Source organism: Indicator indicator, chromosome 14 (assembly GCF_027791375.1).
Source record: "Indicator indicator isolate 239-I01 chromosome 14, UM_Iind_1.1, whole genome shotgun sequence".
NCBI lineage: Eukaryota > Metazoa > Chordata > Aves > Piciformes > Indicatoridae > Indicator > Indicator indicator.
The window spans coordinates 14,490,031-14,505,626 of NC_072023.1; the positions used below are offsets into that span (position 1 = coordinate 14,490,031).

The 15,596-nt window shown below is 36.1% G+C and overlaps 1 protein-coding gene across 1 annotated transcript in view; it reads right to left on the reverse strand.

Annotated features, from left to right (window-relative positions):
- The window catches only part of KDM7A (lysine demethylase 7A), a 51,102-nt gene that overhangs the window by 16,766 nt on the left and 18,740 nt on the right, over positions 1 to 15,596 (reverse strand). The window contains exons 2-10 of the mRNA XM_054386523.1: positions 12,946 to 13,031; positions 11,470 to 11,587; positions 10,326 to 10,486; positions 8,418 to 8,559; positions 7,962 to 8,148; positions 7,504 to 7,666; positions 4,889 to 4,976; positions 4,047 to 4,153; positions 1,873 to 1,964 (exon numbers count right to left, since the gene is read on the reverse strand). Coding sequence (XP_054242498.1) covers positions 1,873 to 1,964; positions 4,047 to 4,153; positions 4,889 to 4,976; positions 7,504 to 7,666; positions 7,962 to 8,148; positions 8,418 to 8,559; positions 10,326 to 10,486; positions 11,470 to 11,587; positions 12,946 to 13,031 — 1,144 coding nt within the window. The remainder of the gene's footprint in view (positions 1 to 1,872; positions 1,965 to 4,046; positions 4,154 to 4,888; positions 4,977 to 7,503; positions 7,667 to 7,961; positions 8,149 to 8,417; positions 8,560 to 10,325; positions 10,487 to 11,469; positions 11,588 to 12,945; positions 13,032 to 15,596) is intronic.

Below are 15,596 nucleotides of genomic sequence, written 5' to 3' on the forward strand. Positions count from 1 at the left end.
AATTCTCCAGCAAATAGTTTAAAACAATTCACTAAGATAGTTGACATATGTCTTGATACAAATGTGAAACCTCATGAGCGGGCTCCTCATTTGAGGAGTTGTAATTTGACATTTCTTTTTCAGATCTGTTTGAAGTCCCCAAGATGAGCAGATCATACAGCACTGTACAAAGCTCCTACTGTCTCCAGCTGCATACAGCTACAATGCTATCATGTACATGGCCTACTACAAAGAAAAGACCAGCTCACTTATGAAAGCGAAGCTAGAAAAGATGAAGGCAAAGAACAAAACATGACAGCTGATGGACAGCAGGCAACATTGTGACTAGATCACTGACGCTATGCAGTTTCTTCACAACTGAAGTGTCTGTTCAGCCAGCGGTTTGGGAATGCTCACTCATTAATAACACATTCAGCACATGCAGTTCAAGTTTTCCTCAACAGAAAAATAGGAAATAAGTCACATTCTAGATAAAATATTAAGCAAACTACTTAGTGAGCTCCTAGACAGTATACAAATGACACAAATACTACAACAATCTAGAAGAGAAATGCCGGTCCAATTTCGAATTAAAATAAGGATTTATCCAAGCTATGTTTGATCTCAGCTAACAGCAGTCTCATTTTTTGTCATGCTTATTATCCATGCCACGGATGGAGAGCTTGGATTCACACATGGTTTTAACAGTTTAGGCACAGCATACTATAAATACTGGTACACTGCTTACTAGATAGCTTTAATCCAGAACAGCAGAGAGATACTAGAGAACCAACTCAGAGGTGTTACAGAGAGCCAGCAAAGGTTCACCTGGAATCAGTAATGCTACACAGGCTAGACCTCAGCAGATTCCACTCTCAGTAACCACCAGTGCATGTGCACCTGAAGTTCAGTTCCATGGATCTCATTATGATGGATACAACATTGTGCAAGTATCATATCTGCTCACAGAATCATGCAAGGATCACCTCAAGGATCACCTAGTCCAAGCTTTCTTGGCAAAAGCACAGTCAAGACAAGATGGCCCAGCACACTGTCCAGCTGAATCTTGGAAGTGTCCAGTGTTGGGCAATCCACCTCTACACACAACTGTCACCTAAGTTCTCTAACAAGGAGAACTTGAGGGCAGAAAGACCGAACAGATCTCCAAGAGCCAGTTCAAGTCAATATGGCCAGCAATGAATATAATTAATAAGCTCAGTCAGAACCAAACTGCCTGTCAGTGAACAGCACTTCCCAGAAGCATAGGTTCCAAAAGGTTCATTTATGAGCTCAGGCACATGAAAAAACATGGAGTTAGGCCAGACTCAGTGCTGTGCCAAAACAAAGAAGCTTTCTTGGAGAGCGAAGCACCAGCAAAGCAAGTGTAGAAAACATATTAATGATTTTAAAAATCAGCAAGGACAGTAATCAACTGAAGTTAATATCCCCATCTGAATTTAAACCAACTCTTCAACAATAAAGCTGTATCCAAAACATGCTCTCCAGAGCATTGACATTATTGAAAAACACTAAATATCAGAGCATCCCACCCCTCCATTGTCTCAGACCAAGATGAATCAACTATATAAACAGATTTGTTAGGAAACAGCCCCACCTTATCAGCTTATTCTCCTGCTTTCTTATCCTGACCTTAGGCAAGGCAAGATTCTACTAGTATCAGCTACAAGAAGTTATTAACAGGTCTAAAAAGACTTTATTAGCAAAATGGAATATAAAATTGCCATGGTTACTCCTCCACAGATCAGTAGCACAGACTCACCATAGATCTTTCAGTACTCATCAACAGATAAAAATAAACTTCAAAAGGACACAGACCCTTACTTCTAAATCAAAACAGATCTCACCAAAATAAACAAAATCACTTATACTTACTTCTTTTTTCATCCATAATTTTAAAGCAGCAAGTAAAGCCTTCACTCCTTGCACTAAATAGCTTGGAGGCTGGAAACCATCTTCCCTCAGTTCTAAAATATATACAGATACCAATTTAGAAATACACAAACAGGGAAAACAACAGAATGATAACTACTCTTCAGACAATAAAGTTGCGTTTATGCAACACCACAAAAAAAAAGAAAAATTGTGCAAGCAAATGAAATATAAAATCCCATATTTGTGCACATGATGTAACAAAAAAAAAAAATCCAGACATCCCGATTCTAACATTTCTACATAAAAATCTTTTTTTTTTAAATTTATTCTTGTGTGAATTAGGGATAGCCTACAACATACTAAAGGTTGATTAGAACAAAACAGATCTAAAATACAGAACAAGAGAAAACATATTTGAAGAAAGAAATCATTTTTATTTCATCCAGAAATATTTTAGTCAGAGGGACATGGGATGTATCTCGAAATTGGAATTCCTATTGCTTATTCCTATACATGCAGCAAATGGTTTGCATTAGCACACTTCCACTTCCCAAACATTTTCTGGCACTCTTCCCATTATTACAGTTCTCCCTCATACAGTTTACATCATTTTTTCACCCAAATCAAAGGAGGAAGAGGCGAAAATCACTATGCTACAGAAGTTTCTCTTAAGAAAGCTGGTGCTCCCAAGTGATTGCAATTCCTTTTCAATTTTCTCTTTTCCTTCATAGCACTAGGGGGTAAAAGGAAAAAAAAAAAAAAAAAAAGAAGGGAAAAGACAAACCCTTCATAAACATCCTCCCCTCTTATATCATAGAATTGTTTTAGTGGGAAAAGATCCCTAAGATCAAGTCCAACCATTGACCTAACATCACCATGGCCATTAAACAGTGTGCCAAAGTGCCATGTCTTCCTTAAAGGTCCCTTGTAAGTACTGAAAGGCCACAACAAGGTGTCCCCCGAGCCTTCTCTTCTCCAAGATGAATAACCCCAACTCTCTCAGCTGTTGTTCATAAGAAATGTATTCCAGCCCTCTGATAATTTTTGTGGCCTTCCTCTGGACCTACTCCAACAGGTCCATGTCTGTCTTGTGCCAAGACACAGTACAGGTAATTTTCAAGAACTGGACATGTTTTCATATTAGAAAATGGATATGTTAGACTTGGATCTCTTCCAAAGCACCCTCCTCTAAAGGTTGATTTCTCTCCTTTGCAATACATTTGGAATGACATTTAGTATTAAGATTACAGACAGAGAGCAAGGTATTTGAGGAAAAAAAGGTGACATCAGACAGGCACTCCCTCAAGCACAACTATATATGGATACAGACACAGGAATTATAGGACTAGGTGAGGAAGTTTGGAAAGGACTGGCAACTGTTCAGAACAAGAGGCTAATGACATACCTATTGATAAGTACTGACAGAAATAGTTTGAAGCAATTCATAGGAACTGATGCACCTTTTCTACAAAACCCTCAGACACCTTTCCTTTCACAACAAAGATCAGAAGAAAACAGGTAATTTGACTTAAAAGGTCAAAGAAAGTTGTGAAGTGCAAGAAAACCTCCTCCTTCAGGTGTGAGGCCACCAAGAATAAATCCACAAATATAAGTCAGTGGGATCATTTAAAGTGTCATTTGATGAAAAGAGTTGGAAAGGGCTAATAAAGAGTACTCAAACATCTTAAATTATATGGAAGAAGCCTGAGTGGAAAAATTATGCCACTGAAATAAGCTTCCCATCTTCCTCAACAAGGTCTTTTCAGATAATGCCAAATGAATCCTATTTGGGTTGTCATATAATTGTACTGTGCCAAATCTCAACTACTCTGTTTTAATCTAGAATATTTTCACTGACCAGATACTTCACTAGCATTGGGTAAAAAACACTAAGAAAATAGTTCAGAGGTTCCAGCAGTGTGCTACAAAGTGTTAGTTACACCAATCAACAAGTGCACTAAGATTTCTGCACAGTGCACATTACCTTAGAAAGCACTGATCACCAAAGCAGTTTTCAGAATGATCATTCACTAAAAGCAAGAACTACTGATTCTAGAGCAGTCGCTTAAAGAAAAAAAAAATTAACAAAACCAAACAGGAATTCAAGTCTGGTTTTCTAGCTTAGAAAGAGTAAAAGCAGATACACACATCTCTTTAAACAAAATAAGGATTACCTTTCAATGTTTCCAGTAAGTTTTTGGCCACAAACCAACAGATGGCTTCAAAGAAAGGAAATTTGAAAAGATCTGGGGTTTTTAGCCTCTTCTCCATTTCATAACACCTGAACAAACAGAAATATTACAAAACGTGAATGTTTTAATTATCAAATCCCACTATTCAACTATGTAATTATTCAAATTGACAAAATATCCAACATAAAATAAAATAACCATGGCCATGATAAATGAAAGAAGTCAAGTACCACATAGTTAAATCCCAACAAGACCACAGACAAGATTGAACTCTGGTCTTATCCAGGCTCTGACCTTATCAAGTTTGACTGCGGCACTTCTAAGAATAAAGTTGGACTTCATAAAACTAGGATACAAACCCAGTGTGTGATGTTTTAACAGATGGAATTTTATCAGGATTCCACTGTAATAAATAAAAACAAAGTGTTTAGAAGACAGCTCCACATCTTGGACAAAAACTAAATACAGCTGCCCTTAGAGCAATGCTGACTTGAGGATGCTCACTTCAACTCAGTGTCGCACACCTGGGCTTGCTCAGTTTTGTTTTACTCACTTATATCAATCTCCAGAGTAGAGTTTCGCTTTACTTTTTTTTCCTCCTTCTTTAATTCACTTAAATTCTTGCATACCCTTAATTTTGCCTTTAAAACAAACTTTGTGCAGAGTGAAATAACAGTATGTGCTTGATACATTCTAACTGAAAATGCCACTACTGCCTCTTTGAGAGCCTGTGCCAATTCAATCCTGGGTAGCATGAAGAAAAGTTTCTATTAAAATAATATCCTACTTACTGAGGAAAAGGTATAAGAAGAGCTGCAACTAACCTGAGCTGCATGCCAATATTGAGGTTGTGCAAAAAGTTTCCTCCAAAAGCCATACAATCCTGAGATGTGAGCACAGCATGAATCCAGCCTGAAATGACAGATTCTGAAACTTAATATACATGTAAGTTACTCTAAGCTTGTTTTAAAATACCTATCCAAGTAAAAATGCTGTAACTGGAAACAGAAAAGTAAATTATTTTCTATTCTGAGGCTAGGAATAAGTAATCTAAATTTTAACATGTAAATGACAACGTTTTAGAAATCTAGTGGACTGGTAAGTTTCCTGAAGGACATTTTTCATTAGGAAGTAGGAGAGTGGGGGATGTAAGACCACCAGTAATTTTTCAAGTAAAAATTCCCAGAAGTTTTCCCTCCAATGAATAAAAATAAGCAAGTCAGGAGAGGAAAAATACACTGAGTAAGAGCCAAAGTCATAAAATAAAATTCCTTTCAATATTTAAGTGACTGAAAGTAACTGAGCTGTTTGCACAACATTAAAAAGTCATTTAGAAATTATGAAGTTTCTTAAATAGAAATCGGAAGTAGTCCCATTAATTATTCTAAATACAATCATCCTAATTTCAGTGAAATTATCATCAGTTTAAAACCCAGTCCAGGCACTCTGACTGTGTAAATTTGTCACATAATTAAAATACTGTCCTTGTGAACTCCACTATTCAACATGGCAACGCACAGTCAACATTATGCTATCAATATAGCTGATTAATACTAGATAACATCAAGTACATATACAAAAGAACATATGGTGTTATCTTCCGGATTAAAAATAGTTACCCTTGCAAATAAACTACAAATAGAGTTTTCCTTTCCAGATTTTTCTTTTGATTGTGCATATATACAGATATCTTTTGACAAAAGATGAGTTGGGCATACACTTGAAGATTACTTTGACTGAGTGTAGGTACAATGTACAAACACAGTAAGCTCCCCATCTCGAGGCAAGATCAGACCAACTCACAAGCAACTATATATCACAACCTACTATTAAATCCATGCCCTAAGTCAGTTAAGAACAACCAATTCCAGCTGTAGTACCACATCTAAAAAGACCTGAAACCTAACAACTAGGCTGACTGAACAACATACCTGCTCTGTAGCCTGGGACAGAAGTTACAGAACAGCAAATGAGAGAATGTAGAATACAATGGCACATGCAACCTAAGGGTTTTTTTAATTAATACTACACATTGTTCAGGTTTACTTCTTTCCTTTGAGAAGTGCAATGCAATGAAGACTGTCTTGTATTAGCAGTTGCACTTGTATTTGTTAACATGGTTTCAATTTTTCACTCTTATCATCATCACCACCTTTGTCATCACAATAGATGAATAGCACCGACTCTCCAAGGATTATGTGTATTTCAATCCTTCAAACGCATCTCTCCAGTCACTGACAACAGTGACCACAAAGCCTTACCATTGTTGCATAAACACCACAAATTTTCGTGGCATGGCATGCCTGTATCAGCTAAAGGATTTGACTTTTTTTTACACTCCTACTTTGTTTTTATGATGTATTTTTTTATGCTGATCGAGGTCTATTCAACAAGACAAAAAAATCTGGTGCAGACCATTGAATATCTTGAACAACATTTAAATAACTCTCAAAAGCCTCCAAGTAGGTGCTATCCATCTACATGCAAGATTAACTTTAGATCAGAAGTCTACTCTGAATGTATTTCAGAGATTACAAAATAAGGTATTTAGGAGACTGTGGAGGGTGGAAGTGATGTGTTTTGTTTGAAGAATTTTTCTGTGCTTATTTAATAAGTTTAATTGTTTTGGTGTTTCTAGTTTCTTAAATATCCTGTAATTTACCAGATGCTATTAGGTGATGACTACAAGAAATACTGTTGAAGAAAATGAGAAAATACCATGCCTCTGCATCATTTTTAAAAGGAAACTGCTGAAATTAACTAATGAATTCTGCAGTTTCATAAACTGTATCTGTGAATATCTTTTTATTTTTAATAAAAGTAATCAAAACATTAATTCAATTATATATTCTTCAATTTTATTACGGACACTTTCATTTTGATTTGGAGTCTCCACAGCCTCTACCACAGTTTAGAATTTCTGCTTACAGAAAATGAAAACCCAAACAAAACAAAAACCACCAAACCAAAATAAAATACAACCAAAACCACCAAATACTAAAACCAAAAAAGATCACTCAATTTTTGCTTCCAGTCCTCTAGCCTACAGCATAAAAAGTTTATGTGATGTTTTTGTAGTAATTTTTCCTTGTAGGTCTTACAATATTAAAAAGCTGTAAAAACAAAATTGTATTAGAAAATTAAGAGGATAATTCAGTCTGGATATCTAACAAATGGTAAACAATATGTGTTCTATGAAGTGGAACTATTTTCCTGATATTCAAACTAATTTGATGTCTTATAACTGCGTAACAAGCATCTTTCCTTTCCCAGATAACTGTCAGCGCAATCTAAAAAGCTAATTACTTGTTTTGAAAATCTAAATTTATAAATTTTTATATAGGAAGAAATCAAATGTTGATAATACCATTATTTTAGGATATTCCTCATTCCTGGTGATTAAACATGCTAAATCCTGGTAGTAAGGGTAAAATCTTACCTGTTGGAACAAACAAAGTGTGTCCTTGCTTCACAACACATTTGTAACATTTGTCAACCTTGTCCCCAAAATACACTTCACTCTGGGTGACAGATGAACTCCAAGACTCATACAGTGCCAAATTTTCATCAGTGGGCTTGATCAAATAGAATATCTTCTCACCCTATTAAAAAATATTAAATAAATAAACGTCCTCCTGGAGGCACACTACAATCTCTGAGACATTCCTAGTTAAATAACAGATTGATCTGAAATACGGAGTCATCAACAGTATGCTAACAATGAAAAAGTAAAAATGCCACTCAAATAATCACTAATTCACTTTCAACCTCCTCCCCTGCCTTTTTAAGCACTAAATTTCATACAGAAAGGTGCAGAAGGTTTTCATACGTGGCAGAAGGTTGCACATGTTGAATAAATTTTATTTTGCATAGTCATAAATCAAGAAGGCTTCATACCCAAAGAACATGGTACCAAACTGATGTTCCTCCAAAATCAATATGAAAATCAGTATAACTGTCCTGGACACCCATCAAGCAATACTTCTGAACAAAAGGCTTAGGGAAGACAGAATCATCTGGCCAGTAATTTTCCACCCATGAAAGCTTCCTGGCAATATCTGGCACTTCCACTAATTCAGACATCCTTTAAAAACAAACAATCAAAAAAGAACCGTAAATATAATCAAGAGCAAACACAACTCTCTTTGAATGATAGTTTGAAATTTGATTCCTACAAAGTTATTATTTATGAATTAACAAAAATGTTTTATACCAAACATTACACCACAGTAGCTGTCTACATAGAATACACAGACTCCTATCTTTCCCTGTACAGACATTATATTCCTACACATACTCTTCAGCTTAGTGAAAATCACTTCTTACATTCAGGAAATTCAAGTCAATACTCACTTTGTGTCCGAAAATTCGAGGCTGATCACGTTCAATACTTTTGGTCGAACAGGATTTGTGAAATATTTAATGTAATTATGGAGCTTCATTTTACTGTCTGCTTGTCTTGCTACATCTATTACATCTATCACTTTGTCACCACCTGTGGAAAATAGGATGACACATAAAGGTGTATAAGAGAAATGAAACTTTTCTTCCAGCCTTTATCAAAATATTTCTGTACAAAAACTCCACTACTATCAGCATTATTTTGGAACACATATCAGCATAAGCCAACATTATAGCAATTGAAGTTAGAGCTAGGAAAATCAGCTAAGGATAGAATTGAAAATACCCTAAAAATAAATTCTCTTTCCAGAAAAGTGCAGTATAGAATTACTTCAATTGGTAATTAAATAAAAAAGTTTGTAGCTACCTTTGGAAAGACTAATGTAGATAAAGTTATCAAAACAGATCTATCCCGAACTGTTGTTATAAATCACCACCACAGCACACAAATATTTAACATGAGGACCACTGAGAATTCTTTACAAATAAATCCTACTGCTGACAATTCTTGGCAAATGGAATTAAACTTGTGCCATAATTGATTAAATTACTAAAATTGAAAATTATGCAGGTACTCCTTCACAAACGTTCTACAAGCCCACCATCAGCGCCCTTATACACATGCATAACTTTTAAGCACACAGTGATTTGATTAATTGTGATGAGTGTGCTTCACTTCCAAAGACAGCAAGGATCAGTTCACAAACTATTCTGAAGCGATACACCTGCAGAACAAGGCAAGAAAGAAGTAACCTGTAGCCAAGATAAAAGACTAACAACAACATTATAATAGTAATTGTTTTACCACCATCTAGTTACACAATGGTCAAATTTGACAATTTTTGAATGCTGGAATGTATCTAGATATACACAATAAACACAATTACTTTAAAATTGTAAATTCGTATCATCTTGTTGAATTTCAGTTGGAATATTGTGGCTTCTTGTTTTTAATTTCAATAATAGAAAGAAATCTGTGGCATCAACATTTTTCCTTAAACTGGAGAGAACCTTGCAAGTCAAAATATATGGATGGAATGAGAAGATAAAGTTTCTCTCTGAATCTGAAGAGGTAGTACTCCAAAATACAAAAATTCAGAAGTAACAAAATGAACCCATTGCTGTTTATCATCATATTTGCAACAATATTCCATATGCTACATATTTCCTATATTCTGGTGCCACTGTAAAATGTTGGACAGAAAAATCTGCTTTCAGCACACCATTTTATTAGCTTATCACAAGAACATATACAAGGCCATATACAGACTTCAACTGTACTGTATGTTACAGGAAATGTCATGCTGCAACTGGGTCAGTATCTATTTCTCTGCACTGCACACTTACATGAGGCTGGAACAATTACAGACAATCAAGAGATCTAATAAGAAAGAAATAGTATTGGGAAGCTCTAGCTCTCCTGCCAGAGGAAGTCAAAGTAGGCATTTTTCCAGGAAGAATGATTTAATTCAGAAATGCAAATTTACTGATCTCAAACCAAAGTTTTGCAATATCCTAACCAATGATCAAACTTTATTGATCACAAGAGTGATTCATTCAATTTCCACAGAGAGAAGAATCTCAAAAGCCATTATACTTCATTAGTTTACAACATGTGGCAGAAACCTCCCCACAGCATTCCACATTTAGTTTGTACCACAACTGACATGTTCAAAAGTTGAAAAGTAAGGCTGTACTCCTATCATGTATTTAATGCACACACGCACACGGAGAAAAGCTTTGATTTTATTCTCTGATAGTCTTCAATTTAGAATATACATTTAGCACCCTCCATCGTGTAAATATTTATTTTAGTTTACAGACAGGATCATTTATTACGCACTCCAGAGTGTCTCTTACCTACATAGCGTTCCACATCTAAAACGGAGAAAGTTGGCGGAGGAAGTCTGAGCCCCAGACCATCTAATTTAGGAACCATAATGGGAACATCAAACCCGTGTTTCTCCAAGTATCTTTGTGTCAGCTGGCTTCCATGCATTTTCAAAATTACTTCATCAGCACTGGTATAAAGAAATAATGGAATACTATACAGCACTGAAAAAATTCATGTCACTGTTTGGGGGAGGACAGATGGGAATGGTTACATCTGAATGCAAAACAAGTGGAACCAGTATTATCATATCAAGCATTTAACTAAAAAGAACAAAGAAAACAACCTAAACCAGCAAGTAAATGTTTACTGTCACATATAAACCCAGGAACTCACTGACTGAAAAAAGATATTTAAGAGAATGGGGAAAAAGAATTATCAGAGAAGGTATTAACGTACATTTTGGTAACAACAACAACAAACCTCTTGAAAGAATTTTAAGTCATTGTTTGCAGTGAGACAGCCAATCACAGACAGCTCAGGATGAACGTATGACCATGTTTCTCCACTTTCCTCTTGTCATAGGTTGAGTTGAACCTGCTGCTGCTACTCATACCATGATGCAGTCATGCCAGACTCAAAAAGTGAAAGTGCTAACTGGAGCAAAGTATTATGGGGCTTGAAGTGCAGATTGCAACATGGGAGGCTTCCTGCTCCAGTTGCTGCTTCAGGGTGCCGCCTTCTTGGTACTGGCTGTTTTCTGCAGGCAATAGTGGCGGAACAGGTGGGAGTCGGGAAGCTGCTGGTTTTGGCTTTCTGTTTTATGCTGGTTTTTTTTCCCTGTATTTCACTTCTTCTGCTTCTTCTGCAAATAGGCTAAGCTAAGGTAATCATGCATTGTACTATTAAATTAATTAGATTGTTAGCCAAGGTAATTGTGTATTGTGATTATGCTATCTCATGTTATATTAAACTCTTATCTCTTTATCTCAACCTTGAGTTTTGTGTGTAACTTTTTCCTCTACTTTTGTGTTGGGGGAGCAGGGGGTTTAGCCTTTGCACTAAACCATTACACCTCTAAATTATGGAAGACTGGATAGACCACCAGTTCATATAAATGTTCTATTTGGATGTTTCTGTATTTTTTCACAGAAATGCATTAAGTTTCTGTACCTTGGGAAAGAGCGAGCTCGCAGCTGTTTAACAAAGGTCCGTGTTCCAGCCTGCACCGGTTTGGAACCATCATCCAATTCTGTGTAGTCGTGTCTGTGCCAGTTCCTCCTCTTCTTCACTACAAGTTTCAGAAGGATTAAACTTTGAATTAGTTTAATCAGATGGTTAAGATTAGCAGTGATCCCATCAGAGAGCCAGACATGCCTCATTCCCATTGCTATGATTTAACAAGCATTAATATTTATGCAGGTGACGCTCAACCTATCTGCAACAAACAAAATCTTAGGACACCTGACAGTAATCTTTTGTACTTCTATAGCTCCTTCTGTGTGAGAACCACAGTGCACGTTACATATGATTTAAGACATACACAATATCCATTGCAGCACAAGTAAGCAGCAGCAGCAGCCTGAAAGCTATCTATGAAGTCAGCAACAAAACTAGAAACGAGCTTCAATTCCCTAAATTCAGCTTTGTTTTTTTAATAAACATCATACCTGTTCAAGAACCATAGACTTGATTTTATGAATTAACACAGAATTAATATGACCTAATCCCACCATGCCATCTCACCATATCCAATCTACTAATCTCACTACTGTTCACTACCATGTGCGGTTTGAAATCCAACAGTCACTGCTTACACCTCCATAACCATTTTGGGTGTAAACTGTTCAACGCAGGTATTATCGTTACTCTGCAACCAGAGGAGGGACACAAAGTTAATCAAGGGGTTGGAACACGTCTCCTATGAGGGCAGGCTAAGGGAGCTGGGCTTGTTCAGTCTGGAGAAGAGAAGGCTCTAATAGTGGCCCTTCCAGTAACTGAAGGGGGCCTACAAGATGGCTCAAGAGGGACTGTTTACAAAGGCCTGTAGTGATAGGAAGAGGGGTAATGGTTTACAATTAGAGAAGGGTAGATTTAGATTGGATGTTAGAAACAAGTTCTTTACCATGAGGGTGGTGGAACACTGGAACATGTTGCTCAGGACAGTAGTTGAGGCCCTATCTGGAGATATTCAAGGTCAGGCTTGACAAATCTCTGAGCAACCTGATCTAGTGGAAGATGTCACTGCTCACTGTAGGGGGGTTGTACTAGATGATGTTTGGAGGCCGCTTCCAACCCCAGCCGTTCCAATTTTTATTTTCTCACTCTCTGTCAAGTCTAGATTGTTCTCCTCTAGCTCTGTGCACTTTGGTTTCTCTGGAGGTCCCTTCCAACCTAATGTACTGTGATACTGTGCTCTATAGCAGAGCATTATATTTTATTCTATCTGCATCTCCAGATCAAGGCACCTTCCAGGATGGTTTGTTTACTTTGTGGTGTTTTTATCAGCTCAGAGTTAGTCAAGTAGAACCAGTACCTTCTAAATAATCAAATTCACATTGAATATTCTTCCGAACAGTCCCTCTCAATTATACATGAAGAGTAAACAGACTTAAAGTGTAAAATAAAATTTGAAAAAACTATACTTACTTAGAGAAGGTCCATGGAGAATTGCACAGTTGGGACAATGGTACAGATCAATGTCAACAGCATGGTGCTCCTCTACCCCAACACAGCTGGAATAATATTTTTAAAACATTAATGAGAATACATGCAAGATTTATTTTCAAGCTAAAAAATAATTAAATCTTAAGTTTTGACCAGAACATGCTTAGTCTACAAAATCATAATGAGCAAACAAATTATCTCAACTATTGAGCTGCTATATAAATTTTGAGTAATCATTTATCACTGAATAGAGAATGCCATTAAGAAAAAAAATCCTAAAAAAAAGGAGACTCTAATTTCTTTTAAAATGAGGCCACAATATATACCACTGTTCCACAACTCCCCCAAAATCTTTAATCCTAGTTAAGGGAAACAATTTCTGCAAAATCATTCATGCAATTTTCCTCATAAAAGTTATGATCTCAAAAAAATTCTGAAGTCTTGGTACTGACAATTTATAGAGGGCATCATAGAATTTTTTTCTTGTAGTTTTTTCTTTATTTTTCTATAAAAAGCATGTAACTGACTCCTACTCCCCAAGACATATCAATGAAGAAAACTTTCATACTTTTTCTGAAATCTTTACACTACTAATACTAGTAAGTTACACAAGAGACAAGATAAATCACTTTGTAAAAGTGCTTGTTTTAAAATAGCAGCATGTATTTTAAAAAGCACTTGAGAGACATCATATTTTCCTGGTGTACATTTTTCCCCAGATAAAAGAGTCAAAGCAGGATTAAAGTTGAAGATCTTTTTAACAGTCATGACAAAGCAAAACGCATAACTAAGAACATGATTTTCAGGTCCAAACAAAGTACATTTTCTTAGAAGTTGAAACACTAGAGGTTAATTGGAGAAGATGCGCTTGTGCACAAAGCTCTCAAGAAAAAAAAAATAGTAATCCCTACTTGTTGAATCCTGGCAGAGTTCTTTCAAAAGCTGACACTTTTAAAATTGCTAACTTTGTAATACAGAATCAAGACAATAATACTGAAAATTTACACCAAATTAGTTATTCAATGTGTTCCATTAACATGAGAACTTGAACAGTACTCCATCAGGTAACCCATTTCATATCAAAAGTGTAATGACAGCTGAAACACTGGAGCTTTGAAATGATCCAGCTACATGAAGCCTTTTCCCTAGCAGCCTAGTGCCAAATCTGCTGACACACTCCAGTAAGTGTCAGTACACGATGCCAAAACAATATACTAAACAGTCTAGCATTCTGAGCACACCACTGAGCAAATCAAATCTGAAACTGAAGAGCATCGCCCATGTAACTACCAATGAAAAGTACACCACTGAATTCCCTGTAAAATATTCAGCTGGTTTTTCAACTCCATTCAGTGCATACCACACAAAATGTAGAAATTACGTATTTTTTTTACATATGTACTATTTTAAAATCTAATTGCAAAACTCAGCTGCTGGAGTTCATCAAAATTCTTGCAATATTTAGTATCTGTTTTAAGACCACAACTACAGGAATTATTACATGAAGATTCATCTGACATTTAAACAAAAGGAAGGCTGAAGCAGTCTTTAAAAATGCATGTTCCATTTCCTTCTGCTTGTGTTCTCTCTCTTTTTATAGAATGGACAAGTGACTCATAATCCTATGTATTATAAGAAGATTGTTTCAAAACACAAGTACACTCTAAAAGTCCCAAATGTGAAGACTGGGTTTATACATCCTTAGGAATTGTATTATTTTAGCTAAATTTCTCATTTTTGAACATGAAAGACATTTGTATTGGGCTGTATATTGATCAAGTTTGCACAATTGTTCAATGAATCATGGTGCTCCATGACAAAACTTCATTTACTCTTTCTCTTGGTGCTTATCTGGTACATTCATCATCACCCCAACCAGATTAGCTTGCTGACTAAACAATAAGAACTCTGTACCAAAGTACAGTGAAAATATTTTCAAGCTTTGACAATTGTTTGCCATGTTCCGTTTAAGAAAGTTAATTTTATTGCCTCTTAAAGAATGTTACAGATAACAGTATTTCTGCTTTATTTTCAGGCTAAATACTGAACACTTTCTCTGACTTGGTTTTTGGTCTACTATGCATTTATGCTTTAAACTCAGAACTGGAAGAGCAAAATACTACTGGGAGATATTTGAAGCTAATCTAGTAGCAGACAGATGTAAAGGGCATATGAGGTGTCAACGCCTTCAAGAATAAGCATTGCCAAGGATGTCACAGAGCACATCAATCACATATTGCACCATTACAGGTCACTTTCCTGAGCTGCCTTCTCCAATACACCCAGTTGAATCCGGCATTAATCATTCTGCTTACTAGCAAGCAATCAACTACTGTGGTAAATGCAACTTCAGACCTCAAGCATCAAAGCAAGGTCACCAAGAGGTAGCAGAGAGCCTGGAAAGCATTAACATACTCAAACTCAGTAACACTCACAGCCCACTGATGTTTTCCTGAATTAAATATCATTATTACCCTTCACCTCAAGATCCATTTGGGTTAAATGTCTTCAGTATGTATTATCCAGTTTCTGAATTGCTCATGTAGGCTGTAGACTAATCCTCAGGAATGATGAAGATTTTACAGTATTACAAAATAAATAAATAACAATTATCTTAAAAAAAAAATATAGAT